The 24,350-nt window shown below is 41.1% G+C and overlaps 1 protein-coding gene across 1 annotated transcript in view; it reads right to left on the bottom strand.

The window, feature by feature from the left end:
- KIF1B (kinesin family member 1B) overlaps positions 1–24,350 on the bottom strand; it is a gene marked incomplete in the record, with an annotated part of 2,363,676 nt that overhangs the window by 1,745,689 nt on the left and 593,637 nt on the right. The window contains 2 exon segments of the mRNA XM_044063146.1: positions 10,048–10,190; positions 18,011–18,089. Coding sequence (XP_043919081.1) covers positions 10,048–10,190; positions 18,011–18,089 — 222 coding nt within the window.

Here is a 24,350-nt window from a genome sequence, read left to right as displayed (position 1 = left end):
TCTACAATCTACAGTAACCAGATACAAGTTCAGTTTACAAGCAAGTTTAGATGACTAAACAAGAAAAGTACTCCACTACTGCATACATGATGAACAAAATAAAAGTATCTGTAAAGATATCATATGAGCCAACACTATGAAAAAACTGGAATACTAGGCACAGCAATACATATGGACATCAATCTTGGATAAGGTTGAAGTCCAAAACCCAAATGAATAAAATGGAATCTAGCCATAGCAACTAGACTAAGTTCTGATGTACTGTGAAGAAGGCTTTGTGCATTCAGATTTTTCATATGCAATAGTTTTCTACAAGTCTTGCTAAAGAATTATTTTCTGATGCCTAATGAAAGAAATGTTACAAATATTTTAATTCAACCAGCGTTACAGGGAAACAAGCAAGAAAAGTAGAAGTAGGTCTTTCTGGACCAGTAAAATTGACAAATTAGCTTCTAATAGCTATTTTTTTTCACTGTAACCAGTTAAAAACAGCTGAACAGACAAAGCATTTGGTTGTGGATTTGCTAGAAGGTGTTTTACTCATGCAGGATGGCTCATAAAATAGTTCACATTCAAAACCTACACTAAATTTAAGCCAAAACCACATGACAAACTTCAATTTCTGTTACATGGACACACTCTTACCCTTGACAATTATACAAACTATTTCAAGCTTTGTGCAACATACAAGATCCCCAGTGAATTGGGAAAAATCCAATCAAGAACCTACATAAATACTTCAGCTAAACGTAAAATAGAGAGGTTCAGCTGAAATTAATGCTAAACTAGCCACAGCAAAGACAAAAAACTTACAGACAGCAATTCTACAATAATCATACCTGAAAAGTACAGTTTTGTACCTACCATAAATGTAGATGTCCGATGGATATGCAACTGCAGTCATAACCATATGGGTTGTCCTGTCTCAGGCAGCCCTCGGTCGGCCGAATTCCAAAGTCTGGGTCCGGCGTCAGCTGGTGTCGCCTCCTCTCCGACGTCACAACGGCTGGAGTATAAAGGCATCGGCCGAGGCCATCTTCTTCAGTGTTTCTTGCCCCAGATGCCCTCCCAGGAAGGCTAAATTTGGTGAATGGATAAAAAATTCCAAACATGCACAACAGTAATAAACAGATACACCATAGGAGATACCCCCAGCTAATAGGAATAGGGGTAGGGACCCATAAAGAAAGTTGCAGAGGGGTAGGAGGGAGGGAAAATCCGACTGCAGTTGCATATCTATCGGACATCTACATTTATGGTAGGTACAAAACTGTACTATGTCCTTCAAGAATGCAACTGCAGTCATAACATATGGGTTGAATACCATAGCCAAGCTGGGGGTGGATGGAACTAAGAGAGGGATGGTGTAGCTAAAATGCCCTGCAGGACTGCCGAAGCAAAGCCTGCTCGGGATCTGGAGTATAAAGGCAGGTTGTAGTGCTTGGTAAATGTATGCACGGAGCTCCATGTAGCAGCCTCTAAAATGTCCTTAGTTGCCACTCCTCTTAGGAAAGCTGTGGATGTGGCTACAGCTCTGGTGGAATGTGGCCTAATATTGGCTGGCACACCTTTTCCATGGAAAGAATAGCAGAATCTGATGCAGTGTCCAATCCATTTTGAAATTGTTTGTTTGGAGATTGCTTTTCCTTGTACTCCAGCAGCATAGGCTACAAACAGTTGGTCAGACTTTCTGGTGGCCTTAGTTCTGTCCAAGTAGTAGCGTAGCTGCCTGTGTATGTCCAAAGTATGCAGCAGTTTTTCCCCCCTATTTTGAGGATTGGGGAAGAAAGTAGGCAGGTGAATAGCTTGATTTAGAGACACCCTGGAAATAACTTTTGGCATGAATGTAGGATTGGTTCTTAGAGAAACTCTGTCCTGATGAAAAATGAGGAAGGGAGGCACTGCCATGAGTGCCTGTATCTCCGAGACTCTTCTTGCAGATGTGACTGCCAATAGAAATACCGTTTTCCATGATAGAAATTGCATTTCTGAAGTTGCTGCTGGCTCAAAAGGAGGAAGAGTTAATTTTTCCAAAACGAAATTGAGGTCCCATGCAGGTACTGGCTGTTTTCTGGGAGGTTTGATATTCTTTATCCCTCTTAGGAACTGTCTTAGCAAAGGATGTGAAAACACTGGTGGGTCACAATTGTATTTTGCTGAGATTGCTGAGGCGTGAATCTTTATAGAAGAGTATGAGAGTCCAGTATGAAACAGTTCTGCCAAGTATTCTAATATCTGAGGTATACTCAGTAATGTTGTATCCTGACCCCTGTTGGCATTCCAGATGCTGAATCTCTTCCACTTGGCTGAATAGGTTTTTCTGGTGGAAGGTCTGCGTGCTTCCAGTAAGATCTCTTGAACCGTTTTGGAAAGAGATAGCTGGAGGAGTCATGGTAACCTCCAGGCCGTCAGATGCAAAGTTTTCAGGTTCTGATGAACAGTCCTGTAATTGTGTTAGAAGCAGGGGCCATAGTGTCAGAGGCCACGGTCTGGTCCGAGTTATGCTCAACAGCAGTGGGTACCAGTGTTGCCTTGGCCAGTCTGGAGCTATCAAAATGCCTGTTGGTTGTCCTGCTTTGATCTTCAGTATCACCTTGGTCAGCAGAGGTAGAGGAGGGAATGCATACATTTTTAGGGAATTCCAGCTGAAGGAGACAGCATCTGTTTTCCAGGCTAGAGGATGGTGGGTCCTTGTGCAGAACTTTTCCAGGTGATGATTTAAGTGGGAAGCAAAGAGATCTACGTCCGGTCTTCCCTATGTCTTTGTTAGTTGTGAGAAAATGTGAGGATGCAGCATCCATTCGTGTGGATCCAAGAAATTTCTGCTCAGGTTGTCCACCAGTAGATTGTCCTTGCCTGGCACAAACTGGGATTGCAAATGTATCTTCAGACTCAGGGATTTTTCCCAGAGAAGCAATGTTAGTCTGCAGAGGGGATAAGAATGAGTGCCTCCCCTGCTTGTTTATATACCACATGACAATGGTGTTGTCTGTCCTTATTAGCAAATGTCCTTGTTGTAGTGATTTTTCGAAAGTCTCGATTGCATGTATCACTGCCAACATCTCTTTTTGGTTTATGTGCAGATGTCTTTCCGTTGGTGTCCATAAACCTTGAATGCATCTGCCTTCCATGTGCGCCCCCCATCCATGATCTGAGGCATCTGTTGTAATCATTTGACCTGCTTGAGGCCTGTTGAAAGGCATGCCTTTGTTTAACTGACATGCTTGAGCCCACCAAAAAAATTCCTTTTGCAGACATAAGTCCTCTAGGCTTTGGCTGTGTTGGGACCATAAGCTTTTTAAGTACCATTGCAGCTTTCTCATATGAAGTCTTGCCAAAGGTATCAGAAGAATGCAAGATGCCATGAACCCCAGGGCCTGCAGGATTTTCCTTGCAGTCAGCTGGGAGAGTTTTGCTAGGCCTTTGAAGTACTCTGGTAACTGCTGTTGTTTTTCCACTGTGAGGTAGGCCATTTGAGTTTCTGCGTCCAGTTTGGCTCCTAGGAAAATAATCTGTTGGGATGGCAGTAGTCTTGACTTCTGAATGTTGACTGTGTATCCCAAGGCCTGCAGTAGTTGAATGACATAGTCCAAGTTTGCTTTTAAGGTTTGCTTGTTGTCTGCTTGTATGAGGCAGTCGTCCAGGTAGGGGTATATTTGAATCCCCTGGAGTCTGCAGTGTGCCACTATTGATGCCAGGCATTTCGTGAACACTCTGGGCGCAGTAGATAAGCCAAACGGCAATGCTGAGAATTAATAATGCTCTGTCCCTGCAAGAAATCTGAGGTATCTTCTGCAGCTTTGTCTGATTGGGACATGCAGGTATGCCTCCTTGAGGTCCAGAGTGACCAGCCAAGACCCCTTGCCCAGCATGGGAAGGAGTTGCTGCAGCGTCAGCATTTTGAACTTTGGCACAATAAGAAAAGTATTTAGAGTTGACAAGTCCAGTATAGGTCTCCATTTGTTTTCTTTTCTTGGAACAAGGAACAGTCTTGAATAAAATCCCTGGCCTTGTTCCTGAGGAGGAACCCTTTCTATTGCTTTTATACTTAACAGCTTTGAAACTTGAGTGAGTGCCTTTGCCCTTTGATGATGTGGCAGGTTTGGCATGCCTTGTCTTATTGGTAAAGTATGGAAGTGGAATCTGTAACCCTTATCTATTAAATCCAGAATCCAGTTGTCCTTGGTTAAGATTTGCCAGTTTTTTGAGAATAAGGATAATTTTCCGCCCAAAGGTGCTTCTCTTTGAGCCTTTGTAGGCGGTGTGAAAGTCAAGTCATTGTGATTGTCCTTGTGGTGCAGCTGGGCTGTCTGCCCCACTTCTTTGATTTGTAGGTTGCCATTGGCGGCCCCTGTAGGATCCTCGGTATTGCCCTCTACCTCGGGCACGTCTGCCTTTTCCCCTTTGAAACTTGTCAGAGCCTGGGAAGGACCAATTCTTTGAAGGCCAGTTTCTGCTGAATCTGGGTGGCTGAACCTGAAGGAAATCCTTGACCGTCTGTACTGACTTAGCTTTTTCCTCAATGGATTTCAACACATCTTGTGCATTTGCACCAAAAAGCTTCTGTTTTTCCAGAGGTGCACCAAGTAACTTTACTTTAACATGGTCAGGCAAAGACTGATCTTTTAACCAAGCATGTCTACGTATCACAGCCCCAGTCATAGCTGCCCTACATGAAGCTTCCAATGCATCATAACCACACTGAAGAAAATGGTTGTTAACCTGCTGAGTGTTATGTATATGTTCCTGCAGTGCCTTTCTATCGATAGGCTCAGGAGAGGCTAACTTTTTCTGTAAATCATCCAGTAAAAAATCCTGGTACTGAAACATGTGAAAAAGGCAGTTAAGTGACCTCATGGCTAGGGTGGTAGAGGTATAAACTTTTTTACCCCATCTCTCCAGGGACCTAGCTTCCCTGTCCGCTGGCAGTGGATTTTTGGCAGTGGAAGTGGCCACCCCCTTGGGGCCCTGTGAAATAGTTTCTAGATCCACAGAGTGGGCCTTAAAGAGATGCTTGTGTGTGTCAGGGACCCTATAATATCTGTCTGGCTTGACAGGAGCAGGGGGGAGAGAATCAGGGTTAGCACTGGAGTCAGAGAAAACATCATCCAAAACATCCACAACTGGAAACTGGAGGAATAGCTAAAGGTCTGTGCTGGAGAAGCTTGAGGAAGGTACGCAGCCTTTTCCTAGAATCAGAGAATTCCTGACCCTGCCATTTAAAATATTCCCTCAGAGTGCAGGACTTCACCAAATGAGAAATCCTCTGGAGGGGAGGCAGAGGGAATTGATTCCTCAGCATCAGAGTCCTCGTAGGCCTGGAAGGTTGTCAGCCTGCTCAGTTCTGGGCCTTTTCTCTGCAGGTGGCTGAGAACTTCTGTCTGGATGAGGCTGAGACCCCCTGATAAGAGAAATAAGATCTGCAGCAAGAGACATGATCTGTTTATCAGAAGAAGGGGCCTAAGCAGCAGGTTTAGGATGGGCCTTGGCCTGGCCGACGGCCTTAGCACGTGCAAAGGCCTTGATGGACATGGATACAGGAGGCCTAGCAGCCCCACGTGCAGGAGTAACCTTGTCTACAGAAATGGTGTCGGGTAGATCCAGAACTTCGGTTTCTGGAGGAAAATCAACAACCGGCACCAGAGAGATCTCTGAGACAGTAGGTCGTGTTAACGCTGTGTTGTCGGCCTGGAGCGGTTGAATTACCGCTTCCGAAGGGACCGAAGCACTAGCGGAGGGTTTAGGAGTTGCATCGGTGGTGGACGCGGGCCGAGGATGTCGGTCCCGGTCCTTTCGTTTTTTGGCAGATTGCGTTGTCGGTTGATCTGACGGCATGATATACGCAAAAGATTCACCGAAAAAGTCTTCGGCAAATTCTGCCCGGCGCCTGAGAGTGCGCTTATTAAAGCAAGCACAGGCAGCACAGGCTGAGACGTCGTGGTCTGGGCCCAGGCAAGGAAGGCAGTAAGAATGGAAGTCCTTATGAGGTATTTGTTTACCACAAGACAAACAATTATTAACCTTCTCAATTTGTTCTGACATCGGCTGAGGCAAGAAAAAATGTTCCCCAATGGGGTACTTAGCTTTTAGATGACTTCGGTACTGAAAACACAGGAGCTGACCGACCGGCACTTGCGAACTGCTTCTGCTTCGGGCACCGCGCGGCAAGAAAGACTGAAGAAGATGGCGTCGGCCGATGCCTTTATACTCCAGCCGTTGTGACGTCGGAGAGGAGGCGACACCAGCCGACGCCAGACCCAGACTTTGGCCGACCGAGGGCTGCCTGAGGCAGGACAACCCATATGTTATGACTGCAGTTGCATTCTTGAAGGACATCTCTACAACCACCCTGCTGGAACACACAAATTAGAAAGCATAATACCAAGATGCTCCACAGTGGTGCAGTGGTTCAGAGGTACTGCCTCATAGCTTTTGATCCTCTGGCAGAGTTCCTACTATGGTAGCACCTCTGCAGTGTTTTTATATGTCCTCCCGGTGTCTGTGTAGGTTTTCACCAGGTACTCCCACTTCCACATCAGATGTATGTTAGATATGGATGCAATGAGTGTGTGTGTACAATGTGTGTGTATATATATATATATATATATATATATATATATATATATATATATATATATATATATATATATATACACACACACACACACACACACACACACACACACACACACAAACACAAACACTACATATACACATACAGGTGTTCTTGTAATGGACTGGTGTCCTGTCCAGCATCAGTTCTCCGCCATGTACTCAGGATTTGCCAATAAAGGATACTGCTACCTCTCAACCATAAATATGATGAAGTGGGTATTGAAAAAATTAATGAATGAGAAACAAATACATTTGAAACAGAAATACTGCCTATAGTGCCATAAATTCAAGAACAAGTAAAACCTGTAAGGCTATTTTAACTGTCACCCCTAAATGGAAGATTCTGGGATTCACGTATAGTTTAAAAAGTAACAGTATGAAAAACATAGACCTGGGTAAGGAGGCAGTAAACTTTTTAAGCAAACTGTGCAATAATGACCAGTTAATTTCATTACCACAACCTAGTCAATGTGTATACCAAACCTTTAAACCACAACACTTTGTAGGAAGGCATAATGTATTCTATGAATGGTCAGGAAGAGAAAGTCCATGCACCAAATATAAACTGACAGAGGACAAACAAACCCAGTGGATGCTGTCCTATCACAAAACCTTTTTAACAGCAATAGTAATGACTACAATCAGAGGACAGTAGCACAGTACAACCATAACCACAACATAGCATCACAGGATGTAAACTTGTGTACAACACAGTGACAAGAAAAAAGCCTCCCAAACCACATGAATATTACATTCATTCCTAATTCATTATCTCCTTTACACTACTCAAGACCACAGGGGGCTGAATCCTATCCCAAGAAGCAAAATAACCAATTTAAGAACCACTCCTAGATGGGACACAGTTCACATACAAGCAAATGTTACATATACGCACAACTTTTAACTCACTGAAGCCATGAGTGCAAATGTTTAACATTTTCCCTTTCCCTTTGGCTTTGACTGAGTTAGTACAGTAGTATATTCAAGTTGGAGTGGGAGGCAGAATAGGTTTACTGTTATAGTTTTACACTCATTGTTTTGTTGACTTAAAGACGCAAACAGCTGCAGCTCTATAATCAATAAGAATTCCATATACCCCCAAACCTATAGGCAATATAAAGCATTTCCAGTTCAACTAACAAAATATGCTGGGGGTGTGAGTGGAAACTGGAGATCATGATGAAAATCTATGCACACATGGAGGATATGAAGACTCCACATAGAAGGCACCCTAGATAGTAACAGAACTGAACACTGTGGGGCAGCATCTTCAGCTACTGGACCACTATGCCACCACACTGAGTATCACAGACTGACATTCTTCTACAGTGGGGAACATTATTTGTGACTTTACAAGCACAACAGGGAGACTTGAAGGCAAACAACTTAATAAAAAGAGAACAGATTTCTAGAAAACTGTCCCAAGCAAGGTCCACTTCTGCAGCACAAACACAAAACAAAAAACACAAATTGGCTGAAATACAGTACAATGTCAGTTTTCTTCTTGCCTGTCACACGCGCATGGGCCCACACACACACACACACACACACACACACACACACACACACACACACACACACACACAGACACTTGTGCGTTTTCCTGATTAACTGGCAGGTAGATTTTGATCTTATCAGGTGAATACTCACAACTAACTTTTTTATGAGCCAGTCTTGTGAAGTAAAATAATTGTTTAATATGCAACACAATATAAAGAATCCACAGGCCATAGCAGTCTTTGTTCTTTGTACAGCTCTGCTTTTAATTACCTGACATGAGGAAGAAAGTAATAACTCCCAAAGCCAGACAGATGCATAACTTTCTGAATACATTGCTACTCTTGCCTTTACATCTTCTGTATTACTGAATGAACTGGTACAACATTAGGTTAGAATCTGGGTATCAAAGGCTGCTATATTACTAATAAAGACAAGTGTGTTTTGTTTGTTCTTGGTCTGTCAGGCATATGTAAGAAAGAAAGCACCGGCTTCCAATATAATTAGCACCATCACTCATTACAATGTTGGGGGAGGACAGCATGAAAAAAAAAAAAAATATATATATATATATATATATATATATATATATATATATATATATATATATATGGGTCTACCTGAGTTAGTCGAAATGCCAGAAGACCGACAAGCGAATCGCGAGGCCCAGAAGATCGACAATTCAGAAGACCGACGCGACGGATGAAAACACCGACGCCGAGGATGCCGACATGGGAAAAGGCTGTGTAAGTATGCAGTAGTGACAGACGTTTGGGTGCGAGTAAGGTAAGTGTGGATATTGATGGTGTGTGGGGATAGGGGTGGGTTAAGTGAGTTAGAGTCAGTGCGCAGGTTAAGTAAGTGTGTGGTAGTGATTGTGTTTGGGTTAGGGGCGGGCTAAGTGAGTTAGGGTTAGGGAGCGGGTCAGGTAAGTGTGCGGTAGTGATTGTGTTTGGGTTAGGGGCGGGTTAAGTGAGTTAGGGTTAGGGAGCGGGTCAGGTAAGTGTGCGGTAGTGATTGTGTTTGGGTTAGGGGCGGGTTAAGTGAGTTAGGGTTAGGGCGCGGGTTAGCTGAGTATGCGATAGTGACGGACCTTAGGGTTAGGGTTTGGGTTGTAGATAGTTGTGTATGTGAGGTTTAGTGTGGGTTTGTAGGGATTTTGGTGTGCTTGTGTTGTGTGTGTGGTTTTTGGACAGGGAATGTGTTTTGTTTGTTGATTGTTGTGATTGTGGTGTGTGCAGTGTATGAGGTTTCGTGTTTGTGTACCGTCAGTTATTTCGTTGTTGGGCATGTGGGGTTTCGTGTTTTTGCACTGTCGGTTATGTGGTTTCGGTGATTGCGTTGTCGGTCTTCTGGCGTGTCGATTATGTCAGGTAGAACCATATATATATATCATACTGCCCTGAGGCTTCAATGCCTTGTAACTAAGCAGTGGATAGCCTCTTTGTGGGATTCGTCACTGTAGTATTGACAAAATCAACATGCAAAGTGCCAGCTAGGTTCAAACTCTGGGCTTAACAAGCTCTTACTCCCACAATCTTTTACAAGATAAACTAGACATATATTTAAAAACAAAGCTTTTGCAAGTACTCTCACAAAAAAGTGAAAAATCTACAAAGCCACACAAAAATATGCTATAATGCCATCTAAAAAACAGATGACCAAGGTAACAGGTTACAATGTCAATAATAAGCACTGGTCTCACCCCAGCAGCTGGAAAGCTAGTAACAATGAGCATAGGTATGCATGTGTGTAGGCAGGAAGAATATGTGGAAATTCTAAAATTAACTTACATGCTGTTTCTGCATGCAATAATGATGTTAAACATACATAAATTAAATACACACTGTTGTGGAAAATAAGCCTGGTTTGACCGAGATATATTCTAAAGTAGTAAAGAAAAGCAAGGAGCGAGCTTTACGTTAATCTACTTACTGTCAATGATATCCCCCAGTCCTTGGGCACGCAGAAGCTCTTTCAGCCTAGATACCTCCTCCTTGAGTTCCCGTACGAGTTTAGCATTGGGATCTTCATTGATAACAGCATTACATTTGATCTGTTTTGCACGATCTGCATACCTGTAGCACAAAAAACACAGCTCTGTGAGCAACCATGTCTATCATTTCTTTTTCTTTTCACGAAACTCAAACTACTTCCTTTGAATGAAACAGATTGATCTAAACTGAAAATGTCCTCCTCCGTGTGATAAGGGGATAATAGAGTCCATAAAGGCAGATGCTACATTTGTAATATGGAGATCAAAACAGTAAAGGGGAAATCCCTTCCACACAGAATGCTCTTCAAATGACACTGCGTTCCATAATTTGTCTTGCGGATCTACACCTGCCATGCTTCTGGTTCATAATACATTCCTCAAACACTTCACATTTGATATCCCTGGGGGCAACCCATTCAACATCCCAGTGTAAATTACCAGAAACCTGACTCAAAAATGGTAATAAAGCTATATTCTACCACGGATGTTTAACATCTGGATGTTGACTTAGCAGGTAGCAAACTAGCATCTGATGTCAGGAAGCCAGAAGGCTGTGAATGTTATCCCTATATTAGGCCCTATAACAATATCAGCAATACAGTGATGCTTACTTGGCAGTTGGTGCAGAGGTTAAGACTTTGAGTTGGAGTTCCTATGGTACAAGGTTTGATTCACTCGGCCCTTGCTTGCCTACTCTGTGACCTTGAGCAAGTCACTTAATCAGACATTGCTCCCGGCTTAACCCTGAAAAGGGACTGTGTGCCCAGTGGGCATACCGGGTTAACAAATCTGATTATTATTAGAGAGAGATCCCATCTGCACAAGATGGGGGCACTGCAGACAGATATTAAAACCCATGACACACGTCCCTGGTGAGCATAAGGGCAGTCTTCCCTATGCCAGCATAAATATCACCTTAAGCTTCCAATGAAAAATTGTTGTAAGACTACCAAGCTGACAGAGCTAACAAAATGAAATTAATAAGTGTCCCTTAGCTGGCTTGGTGGGATAGTAATTACTGCTTTTGCTTCACAGCTTCAGAGTTTGATCCTGACTTCCAGTTACTATCTGTACAGTACTTTTACACATCCTCACATATCTGTCCAAGTACTCTGTCTTGGGTACTCCAGTTTCCTCCCACTTGTCAAAGATATGCTGGTTGAGTTGTCAGCTTGAACTGTTTATGAACACATTACATTTACCTTCTGTCCTGGTTTGAGGCTGAGAAAAGGGTTAATCAGTTAACAAATTACTTAAAATCAATCAAGTTACCTAGGTTAATAATGAGGTGTGGATACTGGTAGGAACACCTCTGACACATACCTTTAAATGGCACTCGTATAATTATTCACATTTTATTACAATTTACTAAAATAACCATATTTAATTTTTAATTTTAAATTAAAAATGTATTACATTTTAAAATGTAATTTTAAGTATAACATTTATTAAACCAAAATTAAAGTTAAAAAGTACCACTATAAAGTTCACATTACTCATAGAATCATTCATTATAATCATTATAATGATGATTAAGCAACAGATTCTACTTCAGTTTGAATTTTGTTTATGCTACGAAACATTACTTGCATTACACCACAAGCTGTTCTAACATCCAAACATCCCACTGGTCTCTAGGATGTGAAGAGCCCTGCATTTCATCTACTTTTCATTTGTCACATTACTTGTCATAATACCTATATCACTAACTACAGCAACAGACATTAGACTATGTTTTAAGAGGTTACCGATTCAGAAACTCAACTTCCAGCTTAAGTACCTGTTGACAGCCATCCATAGTGGTAATACTGGACAAAATATGCTATATCTATCATTTTAAATAGATTCATAGATTCATACTAGGCTAACTGCCCCTGCGAGCCATTTTAAGCATAGCCATTTATCCCCCGTGAGACTCAAACCCTGTACCTTGTGTTTGTAAGGCAAACACCTTAACCATTAGGCCACCCTCCCAACCCAAAAGTTTTATTGGTTCATAGATTAGTACTAAGCTAACTGACCTTGTGAGCTATTTTAAGTCTAACTAATTATCCCTTGTGAGATTCAAACCCTGCACCTTGTGTTTGTAAGGCAAACACCTTAACCATTAGACCACCCTCCCAACCCTGTATGTAAAAACTCTGTTGCATAACATGGCTAAAAAAATCTATTATATAAAATGGCCCCTGCACCTATGCTGCCCCCCAAAATAATATATTTTAATAAGTCTGCAAATAGATGACATTTAAATGAATGCAGGTCCCTTCTGGCACCCAACAAGTGCACTAGTTTGTTAGAATACATTCTTCAGAACAGCCTCAAGTCAATATCACAACAACTAAGTCATATCTTAAAGACTGGCTGGCTCACACTGCACTCACCTCAAATCTCAGCAGTACCTGAAACGTGTTTAAAGAATGAAGTCTGCCTCTCCTCAAATGTAACCAAACACTATACAATCTTTTATGGCAACAGACCCCTGCTATTAAAAGGCGGTTGCAGTCTTCTCCTTAGGACAGATGACAATTTACAACCTAGATTACTATACACAGAAATAATATTATTATTGACAATCATTCCTAACCAGTTAGTGGTTCAACTGTTACTTGGTTAACACACAAAACTTATGAACTATATATATTCCTCCTCCTTCCTCATTACCTCTAGTCAATGTTGTGTCTTTCGGCTTTTCCCGGTTAGGGGTCGCCACAGCAGAACTCCGGTCCGCTAATGACTGGCTGTAGATTTTTACGTGCCGAATTGCCAGCCCTGACGCACAACCTTCAACGAAGGTACGCCCATCTAAATATATCTACACACAGAAGACACTCTAGCTGAGAATCAAACAGGACAACGTCTTATTGTGAGGCGACAACGCTACCGCAGCACCACCACCGCAGATTACCTCTAGTCAATGAGAATTAAAAAACATTCCTCAACTATGAAACAAAAACTTGTCCTCCCTGGGGACTTAAATATGGACTGGATAGGTCACTGCAAATCTCATCTGAAAAGAACCCTTTTCTTTGTATAACCTAACTCAACTTGTCTCCAAAGCAACTGGACCATACTTTTCCTCATGTCATAATGCACTTCATTAAACTGTAAAACTGTAATAAATAAAGCAAACAAAACATCAGTATAACTACTACCCAGCTAAGTGGCCACTGCATTACTTTCTTGTCATGGGGTCATTAAAATCCCACAACTTACCCCCACTGTGTAAATCGAAAACATAAATTCCTGAGACCATGGAGTCAATCCTTCTTATTGAGCTACCAGCCAATAACTGGAGTCTGTTCTACACTGAACAAGGACAATCTCAGCAGTATCATCAACTGAACATATCTTGAGATGACGCACTGTTCCCTCCAAAAGAAAAGAAGACACTGGGGCAATAAAAAATATGGCTAACATCAACCCTTAAAGAACTCACGATGGAAAGAGAAATTAGAAAAACACTGGAAAAGGGTCCCACCTACTTACTAAAATGCAATTTTATCACTTGCAGGCCCGCAACAAATGGAGCAAAACAAACATGTCTACTGCACGTGCAAATAAATGCTCCATATAGACCTGCCTCGACCAACCTAAATCTTTGTGGAAATCTAGAAAGCCACTTGAAAATGCCAACATATTTCCTAACACTTCATTCACTTTTCTCAATAAAAAGTCTTTCGCTTCTCCCATTAGGGGTCGCCATAGCAGATCACTGGTCCTCAGACTGATTGGTAATGGTGATGAGTTGCCAGCCTGACACTCAATCTTCACAGAAGGCACACTCGCACACACCTACTGCATGTCTTTAAAACTCATTTGACCAAAGGGAGGACATGCAGACTCCGTAGAGAAAGCACTCCAGCCTAGAATTAAACCAGAGAACCTCTTGCTGTAAGGTGACCATGTTAACCACTGCGGTCTCATTCAGTTTTCTCAAGGAATAGTTTAAATGACACAGAACTTAATCTCTGCCTCTCCTATAGAAACAAACTCATACTACAATATGTTATCTGCACCTGTACCTGTAACCCCCCCTGCCTAAACTGCAACAACTCATTCCATTTATACTTTAAAGTATAAATTATAAAGATGTTAAGGCATGTTTTAAAACTCAAGTTAAGCTAAGACTCATCAAAACACAAACTGCATCCCACTCGGTGGCGTCAGTTTAAGAAAGCTATTGGCCAACATATATATAAGCTTACTAACTTCAGGCATCCTGCCTAGAGTTTTAAACATGACATGATAAAGCCACTTTTAAAAATCAGCAACAACAATCTCACACCTACTACCAGTGCATGCTCAGAGCTCTTGTACAGTTATTAGAAAAAAATGATGAACATCAACATGGTGTTCATTCAAAACACAGTACTTTGACTGCTATTTAATCATGCACAGACCGTATTTACTCAGTTATAAAAATATCTGCAATACTATTTACAGATTTAAAGGAAAATCTGCCTTAGAACTAAAATTTGTTTTACTTTTTCTGAGTTTTTAACACCTCAAAATCACTATGACTGTTTTTATAGAATTTAATGTTTTCTGTAAAATGGATGCCACTGTGGTTTGACATAGCATGACCTTGTTTTCTTTCAAGCCTTTCCCTTTCCCATAATTGATTTTAAGTTTGCTTTGAGTTATGCTAGACATAAGGAAGTAGTGGTGTACTCCCATGCCATTGACATATATGGGATTAGTGTCAGTCAGTCAGTATCATCTTATATACCTTCTGTAACAGGACTCTGCTTTTATTTCTTGAACGGCAATCAAAAAGTAGCTAAATTGAGGAGGCCTTTGCTCAAAGTATCTTTTTGTAGTCCAAGGTGAATTGACAGTCCCCCACACACACTTTGGTAAATGTGTTGCTACATTACAAGAATTACAAGGAAAAAAGATTTTCTGAGTTTTCTCTAAATGTTACTGACTTCTCTGATACTACCTTTAAGTCATCTTTTAATGTAAAGTAATATAAACAACAAACATGTTAAAGTTTAACGCTTAGCATTTCAATACTGTGATGCTGCTTTTGTAAATTTGTCAAAAGAGGTGACAACTACCTTTGAACCATTGACTGATCTAATTGCTCTGTTTTTCTTTGAAGCGCATGGCTACATTGGAAGTAGTTGTGAATCAGTGCAAGTTCTCATCCCCTCTGCAATAGCGACACTGGAAAACAGTTTCACACTTCTCTATCTTTTTTGCAGCAGCTGCTGTGCTCCTAACATCAGCAGTACTAGCAGTACCCAACTACAAATTTCTGTTTGTTTGTGGTATGTCATGCAGGCACAGACAAATTTCTCTGCAAGTTATGTCAGAAGTAAGCTTAAAAAAAAAGTGTGTGTGGTCTTTCCCTTCCTTTGATTCCAAGGCAAGGAACCGAAAGTTTTATAATGTACAATTAGATTTCTGGTACCTACATAACACAAGAACCAAACTGTAGGGAGAAAAAACACCCTAAGAGTTGCGTTAAACTGCAGGAGTTGTTTTCCTTTAAAAAGACCCTTTGAAACAGTTAACTGTGAGTCTGACATTTAGAAACACATTTCCTGTATTTTTTTTTTTCAGAAAAAGTATTAAAGTCCACAATAAAATGTTTCAGGTAATTTCTAACTTTAAATATGATGTCAGCTCACCCTCTAGCGGTGCACCACAACAATCTGCACTATTTCTGTTATTATTTTATTAATGACTTATCCTGGCTCTGCCTATACTCAACTTCACCCTCAATGAAGACAACAGTCTGACAAAAACAAAACAGCAAAAGGGTTGCAGGATGCTCTATAAAAGACTACTTTTTATTATGGAATCTGGCAAACCAATTAATTAATTCAGTCATTAATGACTGCTCCATTTCTGCAGTAATGCTACAAACGGCATTAAGTGCCTTAAATCTACACAGGCTATATTAACCAAATCACCAGACATCCTCTCCCTGTAGAAAAAACACAAAGGTAAACAGACTTCTGGTTAGACCAGCATGTATCTTTTCACTGGCATAAACAACAAACACTGAATAAAAAAACAGTACTAACTTAAGTTTTTTGCAAACTATAAAATACATTTTAAAAAGAAGAATGGAAGCCAGTGCAAATAACATACTTATACACAGAACATGCTTTATTAATCTTTTCTTTAAACTCTTTTACAACAATTCAGGATACCTGATTTTATCAGTCTAATTATCAACAAAGAAAATCACCATATGCCTATATCAAAGGCAAACTGGTTACTGATTACAGCTAATGCTACCTGTCTCCAACTCTTTAGACGCGGCTTTTTGAAAACAACTGTCCATCCCTGAACAAGGCTTAAATACAAAACTGGTAACCATATGAAATGTCAGAATCCACTAGGGCAAGTCCTGAAATACAGAGAATGAATGGCAGAAAGAATAGACTTATATGTATTAAGTCCGAGATGTTATTTCTCAGAAAATTTCCTTTCCTCTGAGGTATGGCCATCTCGGAGTTGGTATATAAAAGTTCAGGGGGTGTGTGGGGAGCTCCTCTGCAAAAAGACGTTTTAAGGAGAAGAGTGATTTTCGAGAATCGCTCTTCTGTTTTCAGTCTTTTTGTTTGGCTTCTTCGACCTCAGTAATTTGAATGCCAACATTTCAATAGGGAGCCCTAAAAACATATATATATATATATATATATATATATACACACATGGGTTTTTTTGGCTACGGCCTACTTGTTTCTGTCAGGGCTCTGACATTTTCCAGTGTTAGTTTATATAGTGTCTGTAGTGTAGTGGTTCTTTATATATATATATATATATATATATATATATATATATATATATATATATATATATATATGTTCAAATAACTTATGAAACATGTCTTTCTGAAGAAGTCTTGATAATAAATAAGACGAAAGCGCTAAAGTTCTACAAGAGTTGTTGGTGTTATTTACTATTTTATTGAATGCTTTTATTGTCACGAAGTTCATTTCTTAAGTATATATATATATATATATATATATATATATATATATATATAGTTACTGTTAACTTTATTCCTACATTCATTATAATACTGTTGGAATTATGAGCATCACAATTATGGTCCTTGGAATTATAAGCCAACCAATCAGAAGCAACTCGGTTTGCACAGAGGGAACACGCTCACATGAAATATCACCAACCCTCTTCAATGTGGCTGACCAATGGCAACAAATTAGAACAGGTGGAGCACCAAAGCAGAAGTCTAAATCCAGAGAGACAACAAGGTGGAAAGTCCAAAGCTCAATTACTATCCTGGTCATCTCTAAAGACCTAAAGCCTATAGTCAGAGACACAGCAAACATCCCATATGTACCTTAGCAACACTTGGGTGAAATGTACACATCCCTACATTTCTGGGTTTTGAAGGATGCCGGACTACAGAAATAAATGATTCTGGGAAAGACAATTTCACCTTTTCTGCAGTCATCTCAGACAAAGCATGCAACAGCACCGAAGGCTAATAAAAGCTCAGAAGGCAGTCCTGATTAAACAAAATGGTCTGCTGCCAATAATTTGACACTTGCCCAAATCTTTTGAGGTATAAAATGCCGGAAATAATCAGAGTTACAACTTCAGTCTGCTTTATAATCAACCATTTTACACTAGTACAACTATGCGTGCAATGGTCAAATACTAAACAGTTTTGTTGCCATCTCTTACCATCAGAGGTGAATTGTTGTGGTCACCTTTGCTAGTTAGTTCACTGCTAAGGCATGTGTACTGCTCAATTATTCTTAAAACTGCCTATTGCAGAGACAATTTTTACTGTCCAGTTCATCTCAAAAATGTCTACTCCCCTCCTCAGCCAATTCAGATACATACAGAAACACAGAAGAATAATTAAAAGTATTAGCATTTAAGAAACTGTAATAAAAAGAGCACAATACATACCTCAAAGTGCTAAGAGTTTCATCATAGTTGATATCTGCTGGACTTAGAGCAGCAACCATAGCAGTCCTGGAGTTTCCACCTAAAGTTTTAGAGAGGTGCAAAATTATAAATTACTAGCAAATTGTGTGAACTCTTCCTAAATTTCAAAATCAATTTTCAAATGTACTTCTGGTTAATGACGCTTTGAATAAACAACTAAATATTGCACCAATTTCTGTGCATTCCTAAGATCAAACAGTGGCACTGGTTTCACCTTACAAGGGTAAAGATCAGCGAATGTAAAACAATGACAATAAGATCATCCAATAATCTGGATAAAGGTTTATCACCAACTCATCCCATCAACCATTAGAATAAACATCCAGCCATGCAAAGAGCATCACCAAGTAGAAAGTTTGTGCACACACACACACACACACACACACACACACACACACACACACACACACACACACACACACACACACACACACACACACACACACACACACACACACACACTGTTCTACAAATCACCATTGCATAACGAAAACGCTCTTCCTGTTGCTGTCTTTATCCATACACGGTTATTCATTTAGGTAGTGTGAAATGTCTGAAAAATGTAAGCGAAGTAAAGTAGTGCAATTTTCACTGCTTAAAAAATTATATTGGCAGATAAAATGCAAATTTGTTTCTGTTGCACTACTACACAAAAGGGACAATTAACATTCTGCTGTGTTATTCAGAAAAGAAGAATATTATGTCAGGACATCACAACACAATAAAACTACCTGAAAGTGAAAAAAGAAAAGCTCCACATACAGAAATGAAGAAACATAGTTATGCATGACGTGCGCATAAAGCAAGTATTAAAGTAAAGCTCATGTTTACACTACTTGATTTTTTAGCCAAAGCACAAACTTCACTGCAATGGTAACATGCCTGGATCTATTAAATAAAAACAGCAATGGCTTGATGAACATTAGATTTTCATGAGAAAGTGGATGGAAGGGATTAGGGTACAGAATGCTGTGACGGACAACGGGCAGACAGTGGGGAGTTATTTACAGACTGCAGCGTTAAGTACATGTTAGTATGAAGCAGCAGAGAAGGGGTAGATCAGGAGGTTAATACGTATCACTGTAGGCTGGTGTAAGGTTAAAATGAAACCTGGACTAAAGGGTATGGACAGAATGGTTGGTACATTTAAGAGAGAGTGGGGGTCTAGCACAGTAACTGGAACAACGGTCATACTTTGATAGACATGAGTGTTATAAAGGTGTAGTAAAGAAAAGTTGAGTTGCCATAGGTCAACATAGCAAAGTTAGACATCACTTTATTCATTTATTTGTTTAATTCTAGTGAGTCTTAAACAAAGGTTATGCACTTACCATAATGATATATCTGCGTTGTCTGCTTCTGTTCTTCCTCAACAGTTGGGTATTCAGATCAGACCCCAGACCAGACTTCAGATGTTCTAGACATCGGATTCAAAGCTCAGGTTCCTCCCCTTACCAATAATCCCCTCCTGCCTATGTAGTTACTTCAGATCAAGTTTTCTATAAACTATTTTATGGACTAAGGGGCCCTCTTCTCAAGGGACAAATTCAATAAATTTAGTACGTTAACTAATTCTCTTGTTCTGGAGGTGGAAGAGCACATGAACAGACCAAGGTAACATTCAGTACTGTCATATCTGGAACCAAGAAATAATAAAGGAAGGGGGAAGGAAGGAGGAAAGTTGAAGAATGACAGAAACAGACAACACAGGTCTATTATTATATTAAGTACACAGCTTTTGTATCTGATATTGTCTCTTCCATCCATTCTTCAACAGTTGGGATAGAGTCCCAAGCTAATTAAACTCGAGAAATCTCATGGAAGGGATACTCCAGAGGACAGCCGAACCAAAAGCAGCCCTATCTCTGGAGTGTAAGCCCGATTTATGATGAATGAGGGTGTGAACAATGGACCAAGTAACTGCAGCACAAACCAACAGAAACTCTTGAAATGAAAGCACTAGAAGCAGCCACAGATCTAGTCGAATGAGCCTTGATGGGTTTCGAAAAGGTCAGTCTCTTATCTCTGAAGATGTGAAATGCAGTCAGATAACCATCTTTTAAGAGTCACTTCAGAAACTCCTTGTCCCAGATTGGCTGTGGAAAAGGAGACAAACAGTTGATCAGATTTTCTAATCTTCTTTGTACGGTGAAGATAAAAACAAAGTTGATGGTGCACGTCCAGCAAGTGCAGCATGTACTCTTCTTTGTTGGTAAAGTTGGGAAAGAAAACTGAAAAAGGCTGACACATTAAGTGAAGTTTTTGTAACTACCTTTGGGATAAAAGGTGGATTAGTTCTTTATGAAAAAAGAGATAAAGAGGTTTGCAAGAAAGAACGAGCAAATCTGATACTCGCCAAGCTGAAGTAACTGCCACCAGAAAAAGTTTCCCCAAGCTAGACATTTATGGTCCACCTTACATGCAGGTTCAAAACAAGGTCTAGTCAAACTTGTAAGAGAATGGTGATATCCAAAGGGGAGGTCTAAGAAGGAATGCACCCCTGATGAAAGCCTTGGATAATTTAAGGGAATAAGGTGGGCTGATATTCTCCAGCATGACAACTTGAAACAGACATTAGCTGAACTTTAAAAGTAGAGTAGCTGACCCTACTGTGAAAAAGAAAGCCAGAAAATCTAAGATAGCTAAAATAGGAGGCGAAAAAGGGGCAAGATTTCTATGAGAAGCCCAAATTGAAAATCTTTTTTCACTTGCTTTTGTGCATCTTTCTGGTAGATGGTCTTTCTGCAGAAGAATGTGAATGACCTAGGAGGGCAGCCTGGACTGTGTAAACATCACTGAAAGTGAAGAGACCAGGCGAACAACGTGAAGTCTTACATATCCAGATGAAGCATTCTGGATAGGTGAGAAAGAAGATCTGGACTGGGATCTAGTACCCAAGGATGGTCTAGCCAATGAGGCCAGAGAAAGGGAAACCACAACTGATGTGGCCAGAATGGAGCAATGAGGATGACTGTCTACTTTCCCTGCCAAGGCTTTATCCAAGAATGTTGGAATAAAGGGACTAAATGGAAAGGCACAGAGGAGCCTGGAGTGCTAAATGTAGGTTAGTCCTTCAGTGACTTTTAGTATTGGGAGATTAGGGCAATGTACCTGCTGCCCTTCATGCTGTAAAAAGAAGCAAAGTGATCGCAGCATGGTCGACCCCAGCAGCAAAAAATCTACTCTGCCACAGTTAGATTGAAGGACCACTCATGAGGTAGAAGGATGGTTCTGTTCAACCCGTCAGCTACAACAATGGATTCCCCCCAGGATATGCTTTGCTACCAGAAAATGGTGGGAAGAAATCGCCCACTGCCAAATTCTAATGGCCTCTTGACATAATGGGTACGAATGTGTTCCCCCCCTTGTTGGTATACCAGACTACTGACAAGTTGTCCTTCTTAACTGATATCACTCACAGAGGGAGTCCTGGAAGGATTGTAATGCTAGCAGAGCTGCCCTCATCTCTAGGATGTTGATATGAAGAATGGCATCTGAAGGGGACCACATACCTTGGACTGTCTGTTCCAAGAAGTGCCCCTCAACCCTAGCTAGGAAGTGGCCATAGTCACTGTGACTTGGGGAGGAGGAAGAACAAAGGGAAGACCATAGGAGACCATTGGTGACTTGAGACCCCATTGTATGAGAGTTCTGCAAATCCTCTTGAGAAGTACTTGGAAATTCATAGGCTGATGTCTGACAGACCACTGAAATGAAAGTTGTCCACTGTAGAACTCTCACCAATACCTGGCATGTGGAACCAGGGTTAGTGAACCAGTCATAGACCCTAGAAGGCAAAGAGTCAGTCTTGCTGGTAGCTTCTAACAGGAAAGAACATCTAGGGCCTGTTTGTGAAAGGTGGCAATCTTGTTCTCTCGTAGTCTTGCTATTTGGTACTTTGTGTGCCGTTGTGCTTCTACAAACATTATTGTCTGAACAGGAAGGAACTTGGACTTTGCCAATTTTATTGTGATGACCAGCTTGTTGCAAAGTTAGAGAAAGGAATCCCTTGCACTGATGAGAATAATTCTTGGGGGGGGGGGGGTCAGTGATGAGCCAGTCATCCAAGTATGGAACACTCAAACATGTAAAAATCCAAATAAAAACGACAACGGTACCAAATAGTCCACTAAGTAATTCAAGGCACCCAGGAAATGTAGCCAACCACTGATAAACCAAGTTCACAACTTTATTCAGCCAAAATAAGGCAAAACATAAACGCTCACTATGAACAATACATTTTTGTTTCAACCTTAATCAGATGTGGACTGCTCCTCTCCAGGACCCTTATATACCTTTAATTTGCATCCTGTCTGATTTGCAACTTCCCCTTCAAGGCAAACAATTATAACAGCAGGCAGGCATTCCTTGAACTGGGGTTTTACTCTATCCTGGTAGGCATCTATAACTGCAGTCTGACTGAGGAGTATAATATCCAGTAGTTGAGTGCTTTCATCCAGTAAACTGTAAAAAGGACTTCTTCAAGTCATGTTTTGTCTTATTTTGACTGAATAAAGTTGTGAACTTGGTTTATCAGTGGCTGGCTATGTTTCCTGGGTGCCTTGGATTACTTAGAACACTCAAAACTCTTGCAGTCTAAGGTGAGGTAAGAACTTGGTGAAAACCCAGGGGGCTGTGGTGAGACTAACGGGAAGGGCTCTGAACTGGAAATGACTGGTTCCCAGCCAGAAGTGGAGAAACCTTCTGGAGTACCGGTCCATCGTTATGTGGTAGTATGCATCCTGAAGGTTGACTGATCACATCCAACTGTCCTTTTTCAGTAATGGCACAATGGACTGCTCCATGACCATCTGGAACTTTGTCTGTTTGATATACTGATCCCGAGGTTCCTGTTCTTATTTGACAACAAAAAAAAACCTTGATTAAGTTCTGGATCCATGTTCATCTGGTGATATCTCCTGGTTGACTATTATCTAGCCTTTTTTTTTTTTACCTCTAAAACACTGTTTTCCTTTGTGAGGGTGGAACATTGGGGATGTTTCCAGATGTCATAGGGCAAGACAGAAAAGAGATGGGTAACCTCTGATTATGATCTTCTGAACCCACATATCTCTTGTGATGAACATCCAGGCCTTGGGGTGTAGAGATGAGCATCCCCATCTGCTTCCAGAGTGAGGCAGTCAGGCAGTCACTCAGAGGTGCTGATAGGGCCTCTTGGAGAAAAGTCCCTGGAAGTCCTGATTTTGCAGAACATCTCTGCCACAGGGTCAATGTCCACAATTAGAATTTCCCATTCTGCCCAGTTCTGGAGAGTGTACCTTTAACTTTAGGCCTGAAGAGTATAAAGCCATCTCAAAGGGCATCTTTAAGTGTTCTGCAAAGTCATACAAGTGCATCCAAGCAGTCTCCTTATGGTTAACGATGGTGCCTGCAGCTTTTGAAGTGCCCACAGTCGCAATGGAAATGAGGTGCATCAAAATATCTGAAAGGGAGAGAAGTGTGGCCAACTGTAAGTCCAAAGTTTTCTTGTCCTCAGCAGAAATGGCTCCACAGAAAGATTTGAGGAGCTCTTATCAAATCCCTCTAGAAACATGTTGTGTGCCAGGTAGTTCAGTGCCCTCAGTGCGAAGGCTGCTGAAAAATAAAACCACTTCCCAAATCTGTCCAGCACCCAGGACTCTGTTTGGGGTTGGATAGAAGGGCTTTCACTGGCAAGTTCCTTTTTAGTGGCCACCTCCACCACCATGGAATCAACTGGAGACCCTTACTCCAATGTGGAAGATCTCTGGGCAGTGCCAGGAATTTATTGGGCTTGTGTGGGATGGGTTCAGCCACATCTCGTTCCTTCCATACCCACTTAGAGATTAAGTCGACCATCTCATCCTCAAGAAGAAACTGCCCAAGAAGTAGCCAGTCCAGTTGCAAAAGCCTCAAGGAAACTGACTCCTCTTGGGAGTAAGTCTTTACAGGACCACCCACCTTTCTGTCTCTACAGTTTGAGAATGTCAACGAATGAGATGACCTCAAAGGAGAATAAGGGGACCCCTCTCCTTCATCAAAGTGATTGTCTTTAGTTAATGACTCCAGAGGGGAGCTGACTTGCCTCCTCTTGCACATATGCTTCCAAGAAACTTCTACATGGGATGCTCCAGGGAAGTCTCGGAAGAGGAATGGGAGTCCTAAACACAGAATGTTGAGGCTCAACAAGGTCAGCTGTCCCCACAGGAAAGAATGAGCAGGATTAGGACATAAGGTCATCCTATGACTGGACAGATGGACCAGATGGAAGAGAAGAGTAGAAATAAAAGGAAAGTGAGCTATGGTTAAGAAGTGACAAGAA

This window comes from Protopterus annectens, chromosome 2.part1 (genome assembly GCF_019279795.1).
Source record: "Protopterus annectens isolate FY-2018-M chromosome 2.part1, PAN1.0, whole genome shotgun sequence".
In the NCBI taxonomy this organism is placed as follows: Eukaryota; Metazoa; Chordata; order Ceratodontiformes; family Protopteridae; genus Protopterus; species Protopterus annectens.
Note: the sequence above shows the minus strand (reverse complement) of the source record. Positions and strands in the feature narration are given on the sequence as shown.